The 25121-nt window shown below is 42.6% G+C and overlaps 2 protein-coding genes across 8 annotated transcripts in view; one reads left to right on the top strand and one right to left on the bottom strand.

The window, feature by feature from the left end:
* The window catches only part of LOC117879096 (sperm flagellar protein 2-like), a 60892-nt gene extending 46868 nt beyond the window's left edge, over positions 1-14024 (bottom strand). Inside the window, exon 1 of the mRNA XM_034774051.1 lies at positions 13930-14024. Coding sequence (XP_034629942.1) covers positions 13930-14024 — 95 coding nt within the window. The remainder of the gene's footprint in view (positions 1-13929) is intronic.
* The window catches only part of PRLR (prolactin receptor), a 341223-nt gene that overhangs the window by 26323 nt on the left and 289779 nt on the right, over positions 1-25121 (top strand). For 2 of the 7 annotated variants that reach the window (XM_034774611.1, XM_034774606.1), the window contains 2 exons: positions 14282-14376; positions 15923-15967. The exons of 1 other annotated variant lie outside the window; for it this stretch is intronic. The gene's annotated coding sequence lies outside the window, so the exon portion shown is untranslated. Of the gene's footprint in view, positions 1-9760; positions 9877-14281; positions 14377-15922; positions 15968-25121 lie in introns of all 7 variants that reach the window. 4 more of the 7 variants (XM_034774608.1, XM_034774612.1, XM_034774610.1 and 1 more) reach the window with 3 other exon arrangements.

Raw genomic sequence — 25121 nt, 5'->3', positions numbered from 1 at the left:
AAACACATCTTGTACCCAGCAGGAGAAGAGCCTTCTAAAAAACCAATAATTTTCATTCAGTATCTAAAGCAACATATGTACAAAATCTAAACATTGTCTTCCCAGATCCCCTGAGAGCAGAACCCTTTTCTAATCAAGTTGAAAATAACAGGCATTGCAAACTTTTAAAAGGCTAGGAGTATCTGTTGTTCACTTTGAATCAAGGAAATTCTACACGTTGGTTTCCTATTTCTGTTTATAATATGAGTGCTTGTATCTTCCTCTGGAATGCCAGATAGATCAGAGAAAACAAGTAGCTTTGCTTCACAGATAGTAAATAATTTTATCAATATTTTGATAGCCCTTACTTGACAGCTCACTGTATGCCAGCCTCACATCTCAGATATGTATCTCTAAACAGACTCAGCCATGGGATTTAATAATAGACTGGATGTATATACTGTATGTAACCTATGATAAACATTTGTATTACTTGTTAATGGAATTATGACAATTTTTCCTGTAACTAGCTGCCCTGGGAGATTATGTTCAACAATCCTTGTTAGGTAGAGATAGTCAAAGAATGTACAACATAATTAGCTTCTGTTGTGTGCGATGAGAAAAGAATTTGAGCTATCAAAAGCCCAAGAAAAGCAAGCATTAACAAAAAGCAAGCACAGATTATCATAGTATTAAGTTTACAACCATATATATCAGGCAATACAAAAATTAAGTTAACAGAAACATTAAATTGTTCACACTAAAAATATCTAATCTTTTAAAATACAAGGTCTATTATGAGTAATCACTACCGTGAATGTTTTGCAGTCTGATTTGGGGTCAATGGTTCATTGCCAAACCAGGAGGACATATCTAGTGGGGTTTTGCAGGGTCTGTCCTGGATCTGGTACTATTGACTGTTTTAATTAATGGCTTGGATAATGTAGTGAAGAGAATGCTTATAAAATTTGTGGATGGGGTTTAAGCACTTTGGCGGACAGGATTAGAATTCAAAATGATCTTGACAAACTGGAGAATTGATCTGAAATCAACAAGATGAAATTTAAGACAAATGCAAAGTTCTGCACTGAGGAAGGAAAAATCAAATGAACAACTAGAAAATGGGGAATAACTGGTGAGGCAGTAGTAGTGCAGAAAAGGATCTGGGAGTAACAGGGGATCTCAAATTGAATATGAGCTAACAATGTAATGTGATGACAAAAACAGCTAATATTTTGGGGTGTAGTAACAGGAATGTCATATATAAGTCGTGGGGTAATTGTTCCACTCTACTTAGCACTGGTGAGACCTCAGCTGGAGTATTGTGTCTGGGTTTGGAAGCCTTACTGTAAGAAAGACGTGGAAAAAATCAATTATGTCCAAAGGAGAGCAATAAAAATGATAAAACATTTAGAAAATCTGACCTATGAGGAAAGGTTAAATAACAAAAAAAAAAAAAAAAATGGAGATATCCCATCTCCTAGAACTGGAAGGGACCTTGAAAGGTCATCAAGTCCAGCCCCCTGCCTTCACTAGCAGGACCAAGTACTGATTTTGCCCCAGATCCCCAAGTGGCCCCCTCAAGGATTGAACTCACAACCCTGGGTTTAGCAGGCCAATGCTCAAACCACTGAGCTATCCCTCCCCCTCCATAAAGCTGGATATGTTTAACCTTGAGGAACGAAGACAGAGGGGCCACCTGGGAAGAGTTCAAATATGTTAAGGGCTGTTATAAAGAGGATGGTGATAAGTTGTTCTTCATATCCACTGAAGATAGGACAAGAAATAATCAGCATAATCTGCAGCAAGGGTGATTTAAATTGTATATTAGGAAAAACTTTCTAACTATAAAGGTAGCTAAGTTCTGAAATAGGCTTCCAAGGGAAGTTGTGTAATCCCGGTCAATGGAGATTTTTACAAAGAGGTTAGACCAGGGGTTCTCAAACTGGGGGTCAGGACTCTTAGGGGGGTCGTGAGGTTATTACATGAGGAGTTGCGAGCTGTCACCCTCCACCCCAAACCCCACTTTGCCTCCAGCATTTATAACGGTGTTATAGATTAAAAACACTTTTTTATATATTTAAGGTGGTGGTCACACTCAGTCTTGCTATGTGAAAAGGGTTACCAGTACAAAATCAGAGAATCACTGGGTAGACAAACATCTGTTCATAATGGTCTAGGTATACTTGGTCCTGCCTCAGCCTGGGGGCGGGACTAGGTCAAGGTCCCTTCCAACCCCACATTTATATGATCTATGATACACGTGCACACATGCCCTTTTAGTGATGGGAAAGAATCTTGGTGACAGTAACCGTTTCTGACTGTTTAAAATGGGAAAAATGAAAAGACATTTTGGGGAGTGAAAGTTCATCCCGTCCATCTCGGGACCTACTTTATGGGATTCTGAAAGACTGCACAGGTCTGTCAGCAAACTGACTGGAGAAATGTATTTCCCTGTAATTCCCACTTCAAAATATTTTAAGAAAAAGAACCCCATGCATCTAAAAATTACTTATGGCAAACAGCCATGCTTATTACAACATTCTTAGTGCTGCTTGTACTGTCAAATCACAAATGATGCTAATTAAAACAGCAACTCCCTTCTCACTGTTGAAAAGCAGTGAGCCCATTGCTTCTAAATTCTGAAAGTATGTGTTGAAGTTAAAAACACTCCCTTGCCCCAAGAGACAATTACAAGAGTAAATATTTTTAGTTTAAAATAGAAATAAACACAATAAGTTACATCAAACCTATTGCTTCCTAATTCATCATTCATTACCTGTTTGGCACAAGAATGAATATAGCAACCTTAGAGATTAACTAATGTCCAATATCACAAAACTCCCACTGATTTCTCCATCTCAGCTTCCCCACCTGCAAAATGAAGATAGTAACATTTGCCTGTCTTTGCATAGTGTTGTGAGAATTAATTAGTTCTATCTGACTTTTTAATGGTGTTCTTGCAGTCCCTAACACTGTAATATCTATGCATTAATATTTATAACATTTTGAAGTTGATAAATGCTGATTCACACTAACAGCCATTGCAGAGTACTGAATTGTGAATTAAGCCCTGATCCTGCAATGCACTCTAGGTAGGCAAACCACTTGAGTGGTTTCATTGTGTTGGGGGGGACTATTTATGTGGGCAAAGTTACTTATATAAGTATCTGTAGAATTGGAGCCTAAAATAGCAAGGATAATATATTGTTAAATGTACTTTGTTAATTTTCATTGACTATTGTACTTTAGTTTTAACATTCATGATAATATTTCATAGCACACAAATAAGCAAATTAATGCAAATATGCATTCAAGTAAAGATACTGTATAGTTTGTAAAAATAGGGAAATTTAGAAGTATAAGACCTCATCATAGCTCTTTGCTGTTAGATTTTTGTTTAGCAGTGGAGAGAGACTACCAATTTTTTGTGTGGTTTAGTGTGGCTCTTGTATTATTATTTCAAAATATTTTCTGTCTACTATGAGTAAATAATTATTCCTATTCTGCGTTTGCAAATCTGTTTCCAGAATTTGACATGGGTAATCTTTATTTAATTTTCATTTGACATAATGACATAAATCTCAGCTAGTATTGTTCCTTTTCTGCTAGAATTTTAATGGACACATGTAAGTATACATCCTCATCTGCTTCAGCCTCTTTGACAGTGCCATTATTGAATAATCCAAGAGATCCTAATTACAGCGGCCCCATGCTACCCTGCCAAGGCTAAATCTGCAAAATATGCTGAGTTAGCATTGTGGAGTTAAAGCAACAACTTCCCCTCAGCGAGAAGAAACTCCTTCCAATTTGGAAGGCATCAGGAGTTGTGGCTTACGACAGAAGCAGACAGTGGGGAATGTTACAGATTCTGGGTGATCCCAGCAGAGTACCCTTTCTTCTGCCTAACTGTCCAGCATTCCCATTTCACATAGGCCTGGTGTGCACTTCAAATTTAGAATGACTTAACTGTGTTACTCTGGGGTTTGAAAAATTCACACCCCTAAGTGCCATAGTCTAGCTGACCAAACCTCTGATGTACACATGGATAGGTGGAATTCTTCTGTCATCCTAGCTATTGCCACTCAGGGAGGTAGATTACCTACATGGATGGCAAACCCCTTCTGTAAGCAGTGCTGTAGCAGCCATAGTGTAGACGTGGCCATATAGGAATAGCTGCTAATGAAGCTTTGCTGCCGTTAGTTATTATCCTCCATCCTGGCAGTTGCTCCCACCCACACAAGGACCTGGAAGCATAGGGAAGGGCCAGTAGAAGATGCAAAGGAGAAGTTACAAGTGGTATTCATGTGAAAATCCAACTAATCCCAAGGGAGGGGGGAGGGGAGGGAGCTGCCACCTCCCACCACCAAAGCTTTAGAAACCTCGCTATGAATGTTTAGAGTGAAAGGATCTCATAACAGGAGGACAGGGTCAGGTAGCAGACCCACTGTTGCCCCTTGTCAGCTTGTTTAGGGACTTTTTCCCCCTATTTTGTTCACTTTTAGAGTATATAATGGATTGGAGCATGTGGCTCAAGATGTGCAATCTTTTAGATCCTGAATATTACTCTGACATATCATAAGAACATGAGAACAGCCATAGTGGGTGAGACCAGAGGTAAATCTAGCCCAGTATCCTCTCTCCGACAGTGACCAATGCCAGGTGCTTCAGAGAAAATGAACAGAACAGGGCAATTATCGAGTGATCCAGCCCCTGTCATCCACTCCCAGCTTCTGGCAATCAGAGACTAGGGACACCCAGAGCATCGTGTTTCATCCCTGACCATCTTGGCTAATAGCCACTGATGGACCTGTCATCCATGAATTTATCTAATTCTTTTTTGAACCCCATTCTTTTTTTGGCCATCACAACATCCCATAGTAATGAGTTCCATAGGTTGACTGTGCATTGCGTTAAGAAATATTTTCTTTTGTTTGTTTTTAAACCTGATGCCTATTAAGTTCTTGTGGTTGACCACAAGAGTTAGTTTTACGTCAATAGGCACATACTTGACTTTTCTTGGAACCTGCATCCTACCAAATCTAGAATAAATGTGGTTTTAATGTGTTTTCTCATGATGACTCTATCATTTGCTCGGAGTCACTATTCTTCTGAAATTACATTCAATTAATTACTTAGTAGCAGAAATAGCATGAACATAACTGTGGTGTAAAGAAAGAGTGATGGTTTCCAGCTACATTGTGATGACCTTTGTCATGTGACTATAGTTCGCTTTTGGATTAGGTTGAAGCCCTCAGACCTTTCATATTTGTTGACAAACACATTTCAGAGCTTGTTTTTTGTGTGGAGCCTTTTGTACCAAACTCTGCATTTTTGTACAGCTTTGGTCACCATCCATATGGAACTTAATATAAACAACACCATGCCAGCAGATTGAGGGAAGCAATTATTCTCCTCTATTTGGCACTGATGAGGCCATATCTGGAGTATTGTGTCCAGTTTTGGGCCCCCCACTACAGAAAGGATGTGGACAAATTGGAAAGAGTCCAGCAGAGTGCAATGAAAATGATTAGAGGGCTGGGGTACATGACTTATGAGGAGAGCTGAGGGAACTGGGGTTATTTAGTCTGCAGAAGAGAAGAGTGGGGGCGGGGATCTGATAGCAGCTTTCAACTATCTGAAGCGGGTTCCAAAGAGGATGGAGCTAGGCTGTTCTCATTGGTAGCTGATGACAGAACAAGGAGTAATGGTCTCAAATGGCAGTGGGGGAGGTATAGGTTGGATATTAGGAAAAACTTTTTCACTAGGAGGGTGGTGAAGTACTGGAATGGGTTACCTAGGGAGGTGGTGGAATCTCCATCCTTAGAGGTTTTTAAGGCCCAGCTTGACAAAGCCCTGGCTGGGATGATTTAGTTAGGGTTGGTCCTACTTTGAGCATGGGGTTAGACTAGATGACCTCCTGAGGTCTCTAATATTCTATGGTTCTGTGTGTCTTTCAGGACAGAGTTTTTCAAGGTTATTGATTGGAAGTCACTGTGCAAAAGTACCTTGCAGAACAGATAGAATTTTGATTTTTTTCTTTGTTTTCATTGATATCAGGCCACATAGAGGGACTGGTTACTTCTATTACCTTGATGTATTAACCAGAATGTTTTCATGGGACTTATTGCTTTCCTTCTTTTCCTTATGTTTTTCACACTTGTTCCAGCTCAGAACCATATGGTTATTCCTGTGTGAGTGAATATGTTAGTTTGATTAACTCCAGAAAATTGTATAAATGGTCTGCCCCTGCAATTTTTGTTCAAGCAAAATTCCCATTTGGAGACAAGATCAGTTGGTTATAAGCAATGCAAAGCATAACAGAAGCAAGGCAGAGGTCCTAGAAGAAATTACGCTAGAGCCACAAAGGTAAGTTGTGCAGCCCCTGGCACAATGGGATCCTGATGCATGACAAGGGCACCTGGGCACTAGGGTAGTACAAATAAATAATTATAATACTAACTGCCACTTTAGGTGCCCAAGTCCAAAATTTAGATACTCAATACCCCTGCTCAGCTGCTGCCTAATTGTGTAGGCAACTAAATTTCTGCCAGTGTACATGTGCAGAGCCTCTGGAGTCCTAACACTATAACACTGTGAAGTTGCTCAGTGCCTAAACCCTGGGGTTCACAAACCCTAGGCATTCCCCATCTATCTCACCTATGTGGCCTGATCCAGTATCTGGGCTCTGAGCATGCCAACCCCCCACAAAATGGGATGGTGGTCCTTTACACCCAGTAACCCAGAGGTTAGAGCACTCACCCAGCCTGTGGGAGACTCAGGTTCAAATCTGCATTCTGCGTGATTTGGCATGGGGACTTCAATTCTGGTCTCTCACCTCCCAGGTGAGTGCCAGGCTACAGGGTATTCTGGAGTGAGTTTCTCTCCATCTCTCCAGTTAAAACTCTTCCACTTTGTATAAAATACTTAAATATTCATTGGACCAGAGAGAGAGTGAGAGGCTCTATAGTCTAGTAGTTAGCATGTTCACCTGGGAGACCAGATTCTAGTGCTCCATGAACACACGACTGACCACTGGACAGCCAGGTACAAGAGGGGGCACACTATCACCTCTTCCTCAGTTCCTCACAAGGAAGTGCTGACCTAGCTCCAGGAGAGGGTTTATGGCTGTCAATCCTGAGTAGAGATAAGCACCTCCCTCCAGTCCAGAGTTAGGTGCCTAACTACCTTTGAGGGATGGGACTTACGCCCTACCCCTCTCCTTGGCATTTTCTACTAGCTAAATTAGCTTGCTGCCTTCTTGGAATCCCATTCTTAGGCGCCTAACTATCCCCATGCATTGTAAAAGGCACCTAACGCAGGGTTCTGAGTTCCACTGGGTGGCGGGGTGCCTAAAAGTTAGGTGTTGTAATGCTGATCCTAACTCCTTTTTGTGGATCTAGCCCTCAGCTTGCAAGATCTATTCCTGTATTGTACTGGTATGACAACTCTGTACATGGAGGGTTATTCTAGCAGGCACTATTTTTATATACTGTATCTTGCTTCCTTTGGCTGACCCAGCATGTAGCTTTTTCTTCACCATCATAGACTCATTTTCAGGTGAGGTTAATTTTTAATATGTTCTATACACTGTATGACATTTACCTATGAAAGAGCACTCTGAGATGCAGAGGAATCCTTTTAGAGAATTCAGATAAAGTGAAATTCTGTTTATACTGAAGTAAAATAAACATCCCTAAATGTTTTGGTACGTTGCAATGTGTGTGTTGAAATTCCAGTTACAGTGAATTTTCACTGACACTGAACTAGTTTCGGAGTGCGCGGGAAGGGGGGCAAAGAAGGAGACTTCACTGTAACATGGTGTCACCTATCTTAGGGACTGTGAGGACACTCTCAGAGAGCAGATCTTCTGTCTGTCACCTCCAGTTTGAGAGTTTAGACCACATGGTCCACTACCCAGTCCCTGAGACCAGTGACTACCTCTCAGATTTCCCTCATAGCTTAATCACAGCTTTCTCAGAACTCCACCCAAAAGTATGAGCCTTCTGGTTTACTTCTTTAAGGGGAGCATGTAAAGGTATAATGGTTAACATGCACACAGACAGTTTCTGCGTAAGATTCTAAGCCACAGTTGATCTTTCTTCAATAGCAAGAGAAAGGCCCAGATCTATACAAAAATAAACCCTATCTGCATTTTCCTGCCTCAATTTCCTCACCACTATGAAGTATTCTTTGGGCTAGGGTCGAGTCCTTTGGGACCATCCAATGCCCTTTATTGCAATGCATGGTGTCCTGAAACTTGGAGACTTCTGCCCCAGCTCACCTCCTCTGACCTTGGCCAGTTTGTCTCCTTCTCAAACTTCCTGTATGGCTTGTAGTCTTTCCCCTGTGAGTCCTTTTATAACCTTTCAGTAGCTTGGTCTGGTGATTCCCAGGCCAGCTTTGATAGATGATTGCAGGCCTCTACCAGGTGACATCATTGCCAGCTATCCTCTCCTCTTAGAAACCATTTCTTCTGGCTAGAAGCCACTCTCTTGTCTAGGACAGTGGTTCTCAAACTTTATCGGGTCACATACCACCTTCTTAAAAGAATGATGATTGAAGTACACATACAAATTTATCCTTTTTGTGCACATTTATTTAGGCCTTAATAGGCTTAATTTATGTTGTCATGGTGCCTATAGTGGCTCACAGCTAAGAATGCCAAACTCAGAACAAGTATCAGAGGGGTAGCCGTGTTAGTCTGTTCTGAGTTTAGCAACAGAGGATCCTGTGGCACCTTTAAGACTAACAGAAGTATTGGGAGCATAAGCTTTCGTGGGTAAGAACCTCACTTCTTGCAAGTGCATCTGAAGAAGTGAGGTTCTTACCCACGAAAGCTTATGCTCCCAATACTTCTGTTAGTCTTAAAGGTGCCACAGGACCCTCTGTTGCTAAACTAAGAACAGACTGTCAGAAAATAGGGCAGACATCCCAAACTGGTGGTATATTCTATCATTAGATTTTACCAAGCCAGTAACAAAAGTGTACTCCAGTATCACAATATCAGTTTTACCATGGAGTCACAAACAGTCCCCTTAGGTATTCCAGTCTGTTTTTACCACCCAGACAAACTGGACTTTATGCTGAAAGGTTATTAAAACCAAGTTAATCACATATTAGCCCTCTGTGGCTCGAAGTAACCTAGCCACTTACCCCCAGGTCAAGGTATACTTCAGATCTCACCAAAGACAACACTGTAGCCAGTTCTATAGATTTATTAGCTAAGAAAAAAAGAGTTATTGAGAAGTTTAAGCAGATAAGCTACATTTCAGGTGAACCAGAATTGCAGTCCAAATGATGCAGAGATATAATGTCTGTTTGCTTTCCATAGCTTTTCCGGGTTTCCCAAAATAGTTTTGGGGTCCTCTGTCCAATTGCTTAAGGTTCCCCTGTGAGAACCCAAGCAGTTCAGAGATGAAGAATCACTCCCAGGATCCAGTATCTTCTAGTTGAAACAGTCTAGCAAGTTGAAAGGCATCTTTAGCATATGGGCTTTCATGAATAGCAAATGCAGACAGTCTGTGATCCTCTTTGTTGTTTAATGTTCAATAAGCCATTCAGATAATGCATTTAGTAACAGCCATTCAGACTACTAAGATGGTGTATCAGTAGTTGCAATGTAAATCAACAAGTTTCAGATAGATGGAGCCAATAACATTAGCATTTCACTTGTTTTCATGCATGAAATAAATCTTCATCTAGATTCTAATAGGTCCTTATGTATTCATAGTATAAGAAGTTCTTCTTCCAGTGATTGCACATGTCCATTTCACTTTAGGTGTGTGCACATCCAGGGCATGGAAGCGGTACATGTGAAGGCAGCAAGTTCACACTGCAGCTGTTCACACACTCCTCCCCTACCCCTTCCCTTCAGTGAATGTTGAATATTCCAAGGTGAGGATATAAAAGGGGTTGAGTTCCTTCTAACCACGAATAACTGAACATTTTGTGTGGCGTTCAGGAATCCTTTTGGATCCGTGAATAGTTAGATAGTTTAAAATCTTAACTGTTAGTAGTTGTCGTTTCAGATAGTTTAGTATTAGAGTTAGTAATAATATCGTTAGTTTTTGATGGAATCAAAAAAGAAACCTGCTTTCAAAAGATGCAAATCCTAGTGTCTGACACACATGCTTGAGGTCTGTAATGCTTAGGGGAAGGGTATTCAACCTCAAGTGCTCAATTAGCTCTACATTTACCTCCAGAGCAAAGAAAGACAAAGTAGCTTGCAAGCAATCCTGTTGAAAGAAGCGTTGGCGGCAAAGCCATCTGGACCCAGCAAGGGACAGGCTTCCAAGATGATCCATAGACCATCTGTTGGATGGTTTTATGGGGAAAAAAAGCTAAATCATCTTTGTCAGACTCTAAGAGGTCTGGTGACAAGGAGCAGAAAAAGAGGAAAACCTCTGAGGTGTCAGCCTCTATGTCTAGAGCCAATGCTCTTGATTAGGATTTATCTGCAGGGGTGGCGCTTCCACTAGGCGACCCTAGACGGTCGCCTAGGGCGGCAGGATTTTGGGGGTGGCATTTTGCCACCCTGGGCATAAATTCGGCCGTGGGGGGTCCTTCTGCTCTGGGTCTTCGGTGGAAATTCAGCGGTGGGTCCTTCACTCACTCCGGGACCCACCGCCGAAGTGTCCCAAAGATGCAGAGCAGAAGGACCCTCCCCCTCCCCCGTCGAATGCTCAGAGGAGGAGCGCTGCCACCTAGGGCGGCAAAAACCCTGGTGCCGCTCCTGTTTATCTGCCTAGGTAGATGTCAGTACTCAGCCCTTGACAGTGTCAGCCTCTCTCAAGAGAGCTGTGACTGAAAGATTTCATTATACAAACTAAATTTAAGGAACCAAGTACTGATATGCAGCTGCATGGAAAGGTGAGAAGAACTTCTTCCTCTGATCCATTACTCTCAGATCTGGATGAGCCACTTCAAGGAGCTGGTAAAGCAAGAGCATTCTTTGGCACCGATGGCTGATAGCATAGCACCACGGCGTATAATTGTTCAGGCACAGGTTCATAGACCAGATCCAACCTTGGGTCCACCAGGTATGGAGTCAGTTATGTTACTCTGAGGCAAGGAGAGACCATACTCCAGCAGTCTCAGATATGTCTGTCTCCAGAAGGGAAAGGACATGTAGAGGAATTTGGAGATTCTCCTTTTCTTCTCCCCCATCTCCCACCTTTCTCTCCCCCCCCCCCCGATCTATCCTATCCACTTCAACTCCCCTTTTGCCCCCCCCCATCCTTCTCCAATTCTCCAACCCTGCCCCCATTCTCTCTAAGCTCCTATCCTCCCCCCCTCTGTATCTATATAGCCCCTAGACTCCTCCTACCTCTCCCTTTGCTCCTTAATGCAACCACCCCCCATTGGCGCCCCTTCCCTTCTGCTGTCCCCCCTGGCTCCTTGCTCACATTACATAGCCTCTTCTTCTCCCCTCCCTTTAGCTCCTGCAACCTCCCACCACCATTTCTCATCCCATAGCATTTTAAATTAGGCTGTTTTCTCTTTGTCCATGCTGCTTGGAACTATCAGGAGAGCACTGACAGCATGGAAGGACAGTCTGCCTGCTCTCAGCTCTGGTGCCTGGCTTCACCATGTCCTGGAGCAGCAGCTGCAGGGAGAGTCCTGCTCAGCTCATGCACAGTTGGATGACACGTAGGAGGTGTGCAGTGCTGGAACAGGCACAGTGCAGACTAGGGTTGCCAACTTTCTACTCGCACAAAACCCTTGCCCCGCCCCTGCCCCTTCTCCAAGGCCCCTCCCCTTCTCACTCCATCTCCCCTCCCTCCCTCGCTCATTTTCACCAGGCCGGCTCAGGGGGTTGGGGTGCAGGAGGAGGTGAGGGCTCTATCTGGGGATGCTGGCTCTGGGGTGGGCCGGGGATGAGGGGTTTGGAGTGTAGGAGGGGGTATGGGCTCTGGGCTGGGGGTGCGGGTGCTGGGGTGGGTTTGGGATGAGGAGTTTGGGGTGTAGGAAGGTGCTCCGGGGGGTTGGAGGGCGGGAAGGGGATCAGAGCTGGAGCAGGGGGTTGGGGGATGGGAGGGTATCAGGGGTGCAGGTTCTTGGCGGTGCTTACCTCAGGTGACTCCTGGAAGCAGCAGCATGTCCCCTTTCTGGCTCCTACATGGAGGTGCGGCCAGGTGCTGCCCTGTCCACAGGCACTGTTCCTGGCCAATGCAAAGCCAGTCCTTGGGGTGGGAGCAGCATGCGAAGGGCCCTGGCTGCCCCTACGCCTAGGAGCTGGGGAGGGGACATGCCACTGCTTCCGTGAGCCAAGGGGAGCCACGGCAGGCAGGGAGCCTTGTTAGTCCCGCTGTGCCACCGACTGGACTTTTAACTACCCGGTCAGCAGTGCTGACCAGAGCCACCAGGGACCCTTTTTGAACAGGGATTCCAGTCGAAAACCGGACACCTGGTCACCCTAGTGCAGATGGAATCTTTGGAGAATTTAGCAGCCTAAATATCAAGTCTCCACTGAGCATGTGCAAACAGAGGCTCATAACTTGGCCAAATGTGGATGTTTTTTCATGGGAACAGCCATGACAGTGTAATGTTCAGGCAGTGTTACTATATTGTCAGAAAAACTCCTTCTGATGACATATGTTGCATCTAGGCTACCAGTATAGCTGCCTGGGCATAAACCATGCAGTGTGGACTAGCCCTCACTCCTAACTTTTTTGGGACCTAAGGTATTTTTCTCTAGGTTTGGAAAGGTTATTTCTTGCCTTAGTATTGTATAAAGTCTTGTTTCAGGGTGGTTGCCATGTTAGTCGGTATACCTTGCAGGTGATGTGATATTAGAGAAAATGCGAGTCTTTCTTGGGACAAGAGTAGACTGCTGTGCACATGGTCCTTCTGGTAGTGTGGTGTATTGAGAGTCTGCTTTCATACCTGTTGGTCACTTGTCAGCCTGTGTTTCTTCCATGTCCTACTGAACAATTCTCAGCAGCGTGTGTATTTCACTGCCCTCCATGTTTAATATTGTGATCAAAATGGAAGCAGTGGTTCTGAAACTGTAGGTTGGGACCCCAAAGTGGGTCACGACTCCATTTTAATGGGGTCACCAGGGCCAGCATTAGACGTGCTGGGACCCAGGGTTGAAACTGTGAGCAGGCCAGGGCTCAGCAATCCCCCAAAGTCCTGGGATGGCTTGGCTGAGCAATCTGAGGGCCTGACAGCCAAGTCCATCATCCAGTGTTCTTCAGGTTCTCCTAGTCAAACAAAGGGGAGGGAAGTGTAGGTAGACCCCATCCCCAGTTCTCCCTCTCCATCAGGTCCTGGCCCTGGGACCATGGTGGAAGAAATGTCTCAGTCTCCTCTAGCTAATACACCAGATCAGCCTCCCCTGGGCACTTCCTACCTCCCCTGTTCTCTTTTCAGTTTGGGGGGTGGTCTCAGCATTCTGCTTCCCTCCCCACACAGTATAAACAATTCAGATTGTCAGTTAGGGCTTCCCAACACTCTCTTCAGTATCCAGTTATTCCCTTTTGTCAGGGAGAAGTGGGCGGGGGGAAGGGGGGAGAGAGAAAAAGATTCTGGTCCTAGCCTCCCGGTTGGGTCTTACTCACAGTCTAGACCCTTCCCCTGTGGATCCTCTGTCCCAAAGTTACTAATTGGTTTCCTTCCAGCAGATAGCCTCTCCTTCACTCTCCCCCAGCTTGACTGTCCAAGTCCCCTTTTAATCAACTCCTCCATTTGGAGCATGCTTTGCATCTACCACCTTGGCCCAGTACTGCTACATCACTCCTTCAGCCTTAATGTGGAGTCTGCAAACCCTATCATGCAGTCATTGTCTAATTCCAGGAAGTCTGAATAGGAATCTACAATAATGAGATATTTTGTGTAAGCAGGGGAATGGTCCTGCTATTGTGGGCCTATCTTTGTTCCCGTGGTGATAGTAACCTTGACATGAAAGCTACCAGCTGTCCGTTTTGTAGGAGTGATTCTCCAAACCTCATCTTACTGGCATCACATTGGATGGTTGCCTCTTCATTCACAACATAGTATTTCAGGATGGCATAGTTGGTCAGCAGCTTCTTGATCTGCATGATGGCTGCCTCATGTTGTGATAATAACCTCCATACAGCATCTTTGTCCAGGAGTTGCTTCAGGGGCTTGCACAGATCTGAGAGGCTTGGGAGAAATTTTGTTAGATAGTTTAATGGTGTGGACGTCTTTTGTGTTGCTTTACCTTTTGGGGGTCAGGTCATATCGTCTGGAAGGTCAGCAGTATGGTATTGTAGTCAAGTGCAATTGCATCTTGGTTTTATTCACTTTTAGATTTTACTTCCCCATCTCTTTCTAGTAGACAGATGAGGTTGTGCTTGTGATCTGCCATAGCTTCTGCTGTGATCTCCACATCCGTACACCAGAATGTCAAAAGATGTGATGCTGATCCCTGTGAGTCCAGTTAGTACATCTTTATTACTGGGCTTCTCCAGCAAATTCCCTTGTGGTCTGGGGTGGCTCTGCAGCAGACCTGCCCCAGTTTCCCGTTCTCAGCCTGCTTCAGTAACTGCTATTGCTTGCTGTTGTAACTTATTGCAGTGATGTGGCTAATTCCTTAACAAAAATCCACCCCTTAAAAGGAAACAAAGTTCCTTACTCCAAGTTCAAAACAAACAAAACACAAAGTCTCTGCCTCAGTCTCAAACTAGGTCCAGCCCCTCCTTCCCAAGGGATCTGATTCATGGGTGGTGGGTATCAAAGTCCGTGGAAGGCTGTGCCTCCCCAAACAGCTCTGTGTGGTCCCACCCACGCTCCGCCTCCAGGCTCCCTCCTGCTTCCCGCTAGCACTCTGCACTCTTCACTCGTGGCCGGAGCCCCAAGCTGGGGCCGGGGCCAGCCTGCGGCCAGGGACTCTGGGCAGCTGGATCCGGGTGCTGGGGAAAGGCCACAGTGCCCACCCTCCTGGTGCTGGGGCTGCACCACTCTCCCAGCACTTCGGGGGGAGGGCACGCCGCCCACCCAGCGGTCCAGGGCTGGGGGCACTCGGGCAACCCGGGACTGGGGGGCGGGGGGATTCTGAGTTCCAGCGGGGGAAGAGGGGTGGGAGGGGCAGGGCCTCGGGCAGGAGGGGCAGGCCGGGCTGGGTGCTAGCATCCCCAAGGCCAGGGCTCACCCTCTGCCCATGGTCTAACTTCTCTCCTGTAATTCTTCTTCCTGACCTCTGGGCTCAGCTCTCAGCCCTTCTCGGGCTTTTTTCTGTCCCTCAGCCTCTCCTGGGCTCCTTTGGTTGCTCCCTGCTCTTTCCCAAACAGGCCCTCCCAGGCCTTCTTACCTAGCATCTTCCACAGACTGTGCTCTCCTTTGACTCCTCTCAGCCTTTCTGCAGCCATATACCACCAATATTTCCCCTTTTTCCTCACGTCACTGGGCTAGATAATGGAGAGGTCTGATTGGGTCATGTAACCTACTTCATTTTCCCCACCTAGAGAGGAGATCTGGCTGTGTCAGGTAGGGGAGAGCCATCTCCTCTTAAAGGGCTAGCCACTCTGTAATAGTCTGACTGGCTATGTTGATATTTTTCTGCTGCAGGTTTAATTCCCAAATAGCTTTCTCAACCATCTGTATCTAGTCCAGACTGTGGTGATGTAGCTGTTTTCATTATCTAGTAGAACTTCCCAATATCCCTCTTGGGCATCAAGTACTGAGAATATTTTTGCTTTTGCCAATTCAGGTAATATTTCCTGAATTATAAGTATTTGGTATTGACCTCTCTTTTGTACTTTGTTCAGATTGTTTCCGTTTGTGTTTACAAACATGCAGCTTGCCTGGCTTCTCAGTGGCTACTTATCTAACTTGTGGGCTCTATGACTTCAGCAATGATGTCTTCTTTTTCCATTTACTTTATTGCTCCCATTATTATTATTATTTAATGCAATGGGTACTCTGCAAGGCAAGTGCTGCACTGGCTGAATTATTTTCTCTATTTCTCTATTTCCAGGTGCAACCTGCCTCTAAGACATGCCAGTCCTTCAAAAGCATCTTGGTAATCTTTCAGTTGCTTTGCTGTCAGTATGACACAGTTAATTGTCTGCTTGGGATATGTTTTTTGTTTCATTTGTGTGTCTATTGTATTGTTACCGAAATATCGGGTCCACCTAACTGAGAGCCAATAACAGCCAGACAGGGATAAGGAAGAGTTGCTTTATTGTGCAGAAGAAAGGAGAGCTTTGCACCTTGGTACAAAAACTCTGTCTTATACACATTTTACAAATTTTTTATACACATTCAGACAAAGATTCTTGCAGTGTTAACACTAGATTGGCGGTGGTTAGACCTGTGCTTTTGCTACCTGGTCAGTGAAAACCGGCTTGGGACCAGCTCCAACTACCTTAAGGCCTTGAAGGGAAAACAGTTGAAAAGTTCAGGTTACTGTGTACTTGAAGTGTCTGCTTTCCCCTAATGGCCGCTGGTTGACATAAAGGCTGCTCTGCTAAGGGGGGGTCACTAGTAACTTTCACAGCCCCCCCTTCGGGCCTGACAAATTCAAAAATTGTCAGGCCCGCTACGCAATTTGCGATCAAGCTGGAGGGACAGATACTGGGTTTTTTTTATGGACAGCAGAGCTTTTGATTATAGCATTACACAGGCATTTGGCACATTGTATTATTATTTAGATAACATATAGAAAGAAAAGAAAGAAAAGAATTTATTTAACAATAGTTTGAAAGAGCCCCGTAAACCATGACCCCAGGTCTGGAAGGAGGTCCTCAAAACTAAAGGTGTGATCAAGAGATATAGCACGGAAAACAACAGCAACATTCTTAATGGCTTGTAAATTCTGCTTAATTAAGCCGGAATGATCAACATAGAAACAACATTTTTTTTTCGATGCGAGCATAAGTTCCCCCCTAATAGGTTCATATGCTTGGAAGGAGCACTGAGAATGTTTGCACTTCCACCCAGAAAGTTTTTAAGTATGTTTTTATGGCCACAGATCAAATGGTACTCCTGATGTGTTTGTAAGGGCAGTGGGCCAAGCCTAATGCTTTAGATTATTCCGAATGGCCATTAGCTGGTTACTCAGGAAATTCTGAATTTCTGAACATGCTAGATCCCACTGCAATGCCTTTCCAGCCTCAGTGATATTTAATACCATTTTTGTCAGCAACTTCTGGGTCATAGAATTAAGGGCGGAGATAACATGTAACTTACCAATTTTAGCTTGTACCTCGGTTAGCTGTGCCCCAATTTTTTATTATGTTTTGGTTTTTAAAAATATTTTAAACTGCTGCTGCACTATTGGCCCCATCCCATAGGGATCCGGTCAAGACACTTTTTTTTTAGAGGAAATAACCCAAGCCCTCTGTTGTGCTAATTTAATGGCAGCCCCCTGTGAGCAATTTGGGTATGTAGAGGTGATCTGGAAACTGCATAAGGGTAATGAAAATTTAACAGTTCCTAGTGTAGTGTTAATTACAGTTTATTGATGTTTTAATACATTTTTTTTGGTGTAGTACTATACCACATTTTTAAGCATGGGTCCCACAAGTTTCTTCCTGCCAGTGTATAATTTTTTGTTTTTTTACCAGGGTCAGTTTTTAATGTTTTTTGTAGTTAGGAATCCCTGGCCTTTGTGGTTTCAGTGAAGCAAGTGTTCCTTCTTCTCTTTTCCTGAAACAGTGTGGTTTAGCATTATACAGGGGAGAGGTTACTAGCACATCACCCTGTAATGGTTTTGCTTTTTTTAGAAAAATTCAAAGGCACAGTAGGTCTGTCAGTGGACGAGGGAGAGGTTACTAGCACTTCACCTTGTCTTTTTTTTCTTTTTCCTGCTGTCCAGAAGGCACAGCAGAGCTAGAAGGAGAAATAGGCTTATCAGTTGGAGAGTTTTTTCGAGGTGGAGGGGTCTTTTTGCAGTGCGAAGCATGGGTCCAGGCAGGTAGTCCTTGGCACTTCACAGCGGTGTTGGTGGTTAACAGGACTTGGAAAGGGCCTTTCCAGTGTGGAGCCAAAGCAGTCTTTTATTGATGGACTTTACATAGACTTAGTCTCCTTGTTTCAATGAATGGCAGGGCTGCTAGGGTCTTTGGGTAGCACTTCTTTTATCTGTGAGAAAAGAAACCTAACACATTTTATTAATGCCTGGCAGTGTTTTGCAGATTTTATAGTTGCTTGGGCACATTCAGGCCCCCCCCCCCTTTTCTTGGCTGTCAGCCAAGTCTTAGCTGTGGGCAGTGTCCTTGGATGGGGCCAGCATCTTATCTTTGGACTGAGCTTGCTAGCTATCTTTTTTTCCAGTTAACTCGTTCTGTTCTTTTTTTTTTTTTTTTGGCTTTTTTTAACCTACAAAGGAAACTTTTACTTTTTACTTATACATTTTTTTTAACAGTGAACACATACACATTGCCATCATACAGTACATTAGTTTTATTACTTAATGTATGCCATATACACCTTTTCAGTAAAATAACTTTATTATAGAACTTTGGAGCAACAAACCAGGACAAGCACACCCACCTTTGAGGAGTCCACTCGGTACAACCTCTTGTGTCCAATAGCTTTTCTTTCTCCCCAGCCCTCTGGCTAGAAATCTGAGGTAGCCAGAAGAATCCCATGGGCAATATGGGGAATGGGTTAACCTTCCATGTCCTTGCATCCAAAGACTGTTGGTATGCAAATTTTAACAACAATTTTGGCCATAGAACACAAAAATAATTTCTATTGTGCCAGTAAATGCATGGCACGTTGAATGCTATTCAGCTGGCATCCGTTTTCTCTGATGATTTGAAAGACAAAAGAACAGAGGTGTACCCCTTTTGGGCAGTCAGTCATTGCTTAAAATATTTTTTTTATATACACATACTTTTGTTGATTTTAGGCAAAACAGAATTACCCCATATATTTTTGTATTTGTTTCATAGGCAGCCAGGTTTCAGTGGCTTTTACCTTATTAGTTAGAAAATTGCATTAATACAGATGCTTTCTGGCTTGCTTCCAGATTTAAAGCTATCCACAGCTTAAAGATTTTTACTTAAAAATAAAAGGACACAATTAACTTTCCCAGACTTTTGATTGCCTTTTACTTTTAACTTCTGCTTTTAAACACACAGTGATTTGAAAAAGACAACACAACCTATATTGGTAGGTTTGCATTTTTTTTTTACCTTTGCTACAATATACATTGCACATGTTCTGGGGAAAATGCACATTCTCTCCACAATTCAATTTTCACAGCACTAGCCACATCAATTTCTACACAAGGTGTAACTATTTCTTTTTGAACACTGGGTAAAGACCATTTACTTAACATATAATTTAAAGGGCTATCCTCAGAGGGTTTTACCAGAGACCCACCCATTTGCCTGCTGACACTCTAACAGAGAATTACACAGAGAACAGAGAGAATTATGGCCTAATAGGATCCTATTACAGGAATTTCTACTAATACTGACCGCTACAGAGGATGGGACAGAAGGATCCCAATTCAACCTCAGAGCCTCATTGCACGCGATGGCTTCCACTCTGAGGAATTACGAATGAGAGGCTCAGTTCCGTCCACACACCTAACGCCCAAATGTATAAGACAAATGTATTAACCGGTTAACCAGACCAGAACCAGATAGTGTCTCCTTATCCTATTAGGACTCACCTTATCGGAGCACGAACCCCAGGGGCTGCGGTGAAGCAGAGAAAAGGGGCGAAACACCCCGTTGGTGCCGTTCCCAGTTCGCTGCAGCCGTCCGGAGTCCAATGTCCGAGCTAGGAGAGTCCCGGCGGAGTCACCAGAAACTGTTACCGAAATATCGGGTCCACCTAGCTGAGAGCCAATAACAGCCAGACAGGGATAAGGAAGAGTTGCTTTATTCTGCAGAAGAAAGGAGAGCTTTGCACCTTGGTACAAAAACTCTGTCTTATATATATTTTACAGATCCTTTATACACATTCAGACAAAGATCCTTACAGTGTTAACACTTGATTGGTGGTGGTCAGACCCGTGCTTTTGCTATCTGGTCAGTGAAAACCGGCTTGGGACCAGCTCCAACTACCTTAAGGCCTTGAAGGGAAAACAGTTGAAAAGTTCAGGTTACTGTGTACTTAAAGTGTCTGCTTTCCCCTAATGGCCACTGGTTAACATAAAGGCTGCTCTGTTAGGGAGGGGGGTCACTAGTAACTTTCACAGTATGAAAGATTTGTCTCAGGTTTAGTGTCACTAGGTTCATGCATTCACTTGTTTAGTAGCTTCTGTGTTGTTTGTACTGTCTGAAATTTCAGCCTGTATGCTTTTCCTTGGCATTCTGCTTGTGATTTACATTATCCTAGTGGTATTATGATTGTGCCATTGTACAATTTTAATTTGACTTTGCTTGATTGCAATTTTGCTTTCTTCTCTCGCATAATGCTGAGGAAGGCTTTGTAGCCTAGCACATTCACTGAAGACTGACTGTGCATTTGGAATTCAATTTCCTGTTTTTATGTGTTGCTGCCTTGTCTCTGGTACTAGTCTGAGCTTTATTTTTGCTGTTTTGCACTGCATTAATGTCACGTAAATGCAAAATTTCATCCTCTGAGTCACTGCTGGCCTCCTCAATATGATGCTTTTTTTCTTTGCTTGTTTTTCTTGTCTACTAGATTTTGCATAATGACTTCTCTTGCCACAATTATTGGGTATGATGCTATCTGTAGGGTATTTGCAATTATCATGTTTTTCTTCACAGTTCCCAGAAGTCATCCTTTACATTTTATCTTCTCTGCTGTGTGTTTGTGCATTTGATTTTGCACAAATTTTGGTGTATTTTTCCTTGTATTTCATGCTTTCTCTGTGTTACTGGGGGAATTATCCCTGCGTCTGCTCCACCTGTGAGCCTGTTCACTAACTCTGTACATGTCTATAGCTTTTGATAGAGTTAATGTGGGATCTCTCATTCAAGCACCTACATCTGTCATTTCTATTATTAATCTATCACAAATTAGTTAATATTTTAAGATTTAATCATTGCATGAATCAGCTATGTTGTGCCGCTTGGCAATATACTTCTCTGTTTTCTTCAGATTCTTGATTACACTTTTTGAAATGATACCTTTTGCATATTGTAGGCCTGGCTTGACATGAGTGATTAAACATGGGGCAAGCTTTATTTTTTGGAAGACAAGATTAGGGCGGTAACTAGATTAGCAGGCTGAAAATGGAATGCTTGTGCTAAAATAAGTAAATGGGTTAGTAAGCTAAAAGACAGAATGTTCGAGTTAGCTAAGATAAAAGAAGGAATACACAGGGAACCATTTACTAGGAACAAGATAAAATGGACAAGAAAAGTTGAGAGCATAAAGATGAGATAAAAAGTACAATTGAACATGGACAGCATGTGGACATGCAGTACATGGAGTGTTTTTTATAAAGTAACTAGGCCAATCCCAAAACATGTGATGCAACGTATAGTGAATGTAATGTGATGTGCAAATGTATTTAAAGGAATGTTTTTTTGTGTGTAACTTTGGATATGTGGTATACCCTGTACTTATTCCCTATGTATGAGCTTGATTAATTTAGCATAGCTTTGCTGTATGCTAAATAAAGGAACTTGAGTGATGAGACCAGCGTCGACTGAGTGCTTGGGGAACTGAGTGGAAGAGGTCCCAGAGGCTACCCCAACATATATGACATCTTTTGTGGGTTGAAAATGCTTTTGGACTACTTCTAGGATTTTACACAGGTCCTCCTGGTCTGCTGGTGACATATCCAGAGACTGTTGGAACATATTTCAGCCTTTGCCCATTACAGGTAATAATGTAGCCACTCTCATTTTGTTTTCCTTTTTATCCAGCCCCGTTGTATTTTCATAGTTTTCCCATTGTGACCTAAAGAAAGTCCAGTTACTAAACAAACCCTCTTTCACATCCAGCTGCTTAGGGACAGGAACAGGTATGCTGCAATAATCCTTATTTTCTCTTTGATTAGTTTTGGGGTTTTGGTTTTTGCAATGTTCTTGGTGTCTGATTTCACATATCTGTAGGGGCCGACTCACTTCTGATACTATATTGTGTGTTCAAGTATAAAATGAGAGAGAGAAGACAGTGAAACATTGAGGCTTTATTCCTTCCACCACTCTACTGTCTCTATTCTATTCTATTCCATATGTTCTACTGTCTCATCAAGCACCTTCTGAAAGAGTCCTCTAAGTTCTTAGACATTATCCTATATGTATAAGCATACTGTAACACATCCTGGTGGGAAGCTATCTATCGTAATGCTGCAGATTCAGGCAGCCCTCATGGCATAGGTTATCCTCGGTTCACTTTTTTTAAGGTTATCTTTGTAACCATAGGGGCTAGAGAGTAGAATTTTATAAAATGATAGCTCAAATTCTGGAGCACAAGATGGCAGCCTCCAGAAAAAAGTATGAGATGTTCTTGTTCAACCGCTAATCACCTCCTTCTCTCATTAGTCCAGCCTTTCTAAGTTGTCCATGCTTATCGTCATACTTCTCAGTTCCTCCTCCTTACCCCACTTGTTGTTTATTTATATATCGCATTACTGTGTGTGGGAACTTTGAAGACTGCATGGCACCTTAAAAACATCTCTGCTATCATCTCCTCCTACATTACATACCACTCTTTATGTTCCACCCAGTCTTCCTTTCTTGTTGACCCATTTGTCTCCTTCATCCACTGCTTACTCTATGTCTTCCCATACACCGTACCACATGTCTCAAATAGCAGTGCAGCTGCTTAAATCCCTCCACATCCTCCTTTAGGGAATGTTTAAAATGTCACTTTTTCTGTGAAACATTCAAGTTCTAGTGGCCACTCTTCACTGTGTTTGGTCTTGTCTTCAACTGTTTGTCTCTGTCCCATTAGATTCTTATCCTTTAAGGGCAGGAATCCTTTTTCGTGACTGGCACTGGCCTCTTACCCTACAGTGCTATATGTATTTACAATACTATTAAAATTCTAGTGATGAACTACCTAAAGTATTGACAGGGTTGCGAATTTTGAATCACTCATAGGAAAGAATGTTCAGTAGCGTCTCTAAGGATACCATTCAGATCCATTTGCAATGTCAAATGAAGATGAACAAGGCTGTGTGTGAGCATTGAATCACTTTGGATGCATCTTAGCATCAGCAATTATTACTGCAATTAGAGAGACGGTACTAGGAATTTTATTATATTTTGAACATGTGATCAAGTCTTTAATCTGAGCAGACTGAATACCTCCACAAAAGGAACTAAGGAGCTAATGTGTTAGTTTCTTTATGGAAATGATTTTGCCCTAGCTATATAAACTTCAGAAGACCTCCATCACCATCAAGTTTTCGAGGAAGGTAAAATCTATGGACTTTACCAACAAACTGAAGAAAATAGAGTAAATGTACATAAGATCTTGCATATATTTGCCAACTTTGTGAACAGTGATACCAAAATTAATAGAATAAAACATTTCACTTACCTTGGACAAGTTTTGTCAAAATTGCCAATGCTAATAAAAAGTTTAAAAAAGAGAGAGTTACCACACATGGTAGGCCAAATTCTTTGCTGGCAAATAATTCCATTGAAGGCAATGAAGTTATGCCAGAAAAGAATTTGACCCAATTAGTTTGCTGTTATCACAATATACTCATAGACTATGTTTACTGTACTGCGGGGGTATCCACTTTATTTTCCAGCTGTGAAAAATTTGCAAGCTATTGCTGAAACATCAAAGAGCTGGAAAAATTTCATCAACACTACCTTCAAGCTATTCTGAATGTAAAGCAGCAAGATAAAATCATTAATAATCAGGTTCTGCAAAGAGATTGCACAACCATTGTTGATGCAATTCTTATGTAAGCACAGCTTTGCTGGACAGGACACATCCTAAACATGGAGGTCACCATTTTCCCAAACAAGATGTGTTGAATAATTAACTTTAATGCCCAAAAGATCAGAGGAAGACATACAGAGGTGTTATTTTGAAAAAGAACCTTGCCCGTTTTGACATTGATTATCAGCATGTGTGCAGTTGTAGTGTCAAACAAGTCAGTAACATGCCAAAGTAACATGGGGCAGCAAAACTTTTAAAGCAAAGACATTCATAAACAACAAAAGAAGGTATTTTGCCAGGAAGAGGGGAGGGGCAGGAATTAAAGACACAACTAGAGAATGTTACTATACTTCCTTGCCAACCTGTGGGAAGGTCTATAAATCAAAAAGAGTTTTTTTAGACATCTAAAAGTCTACAAAAGCTCTTGTGAAATCAGTAATCTTTTTGACACAAAAGATGACTGAAGTCTACTTTCCATATATAGCAATGACAAAAAACAAAGTTTATCTTGACCAAACTCGTTATGTCACTCTTTATATGCCATTCTAAGCAACTCAGGATAACACCAGAGAAATTGTCTCTCTCTGCTACTCTACGGCTGACATATTTTACCATTCTAGTGCAGTGCAGTTTACTTATAACTGACTCTTAATTCCTTTAAATTGCTGAAGAAGCTAGACACTTTATTTCCACTTACTTTTCAGTCTAGAAGTTTGAGTTTCAATAAAAGTGTAGCCTGGGGCGGGGGGATTCATACTTGTGGATATTGGAGTTTGTTTTCATTACTACAGAACACAAATTTATTACTTTTCATTCATAATTTGCCACTAGGTATAGTGATTAGCTTTTAAAACAAAGAGCTGTTGCTTTTGAGGATTTAGTTGGTTTGCAGATGGTTCACACTGCATTTTCTTCCCAACCATAAGTACTAGGCACTATTTTAAAAGAAAAGTTTGGATCTTAGAGCACAAGATGGCAGCCACCACAAACAACTGCCAGCTTGCCAAGTCATCGTGAGCCAGCCTGATTTGACCTGTGGCACTCCTTTGATGGCTCTACTGGGAAAACCAAGTAGGTCATCCAAATTCAGTTGAAAATAATGATTGAATTTTGGATGGCTGAGCATTGCCGGTAATTGACAAACTATTCATTTTGCCTAGCCTTAGTTTTGGGATTCAGTTGCTCTGGGATTAAAGTAGCATAAGGAACAGACTCTGTTTGAGGCAATATAGCAGAGAAAGACTCTGTTGGCAAGAAACTGGATTAATTTTCATTTTGAACTTTAGCTTTGCATTTGACTTTGGACACAGGAGGGGCTTGTATTTTGTCTGTAAAAAATAGTAAATAAATATCGGCTGCCAGCTAATTCCCACCACAGACTATCAGCAGTCATGCTA

This window comes from Trachemys scripta, chromosome 6 (assembly GCF_013100865.1).
Source record: "Trachemys scripta elegans isolate TJP31775 chromosome 6, CAS_Tse_1.0, whole genome shotgun sequence".
Classification (NCBI taxonomy): domain Eukaryota; kingdom Metazoa; phylum Chordata; order Testudines; family Emydidae; genus Trachemys; species Trachemys scripta.
Note: the sequence above shows the minus strand (reverse complement) of the source record. Positions and strands in the feature narration are given on the sequence as shown.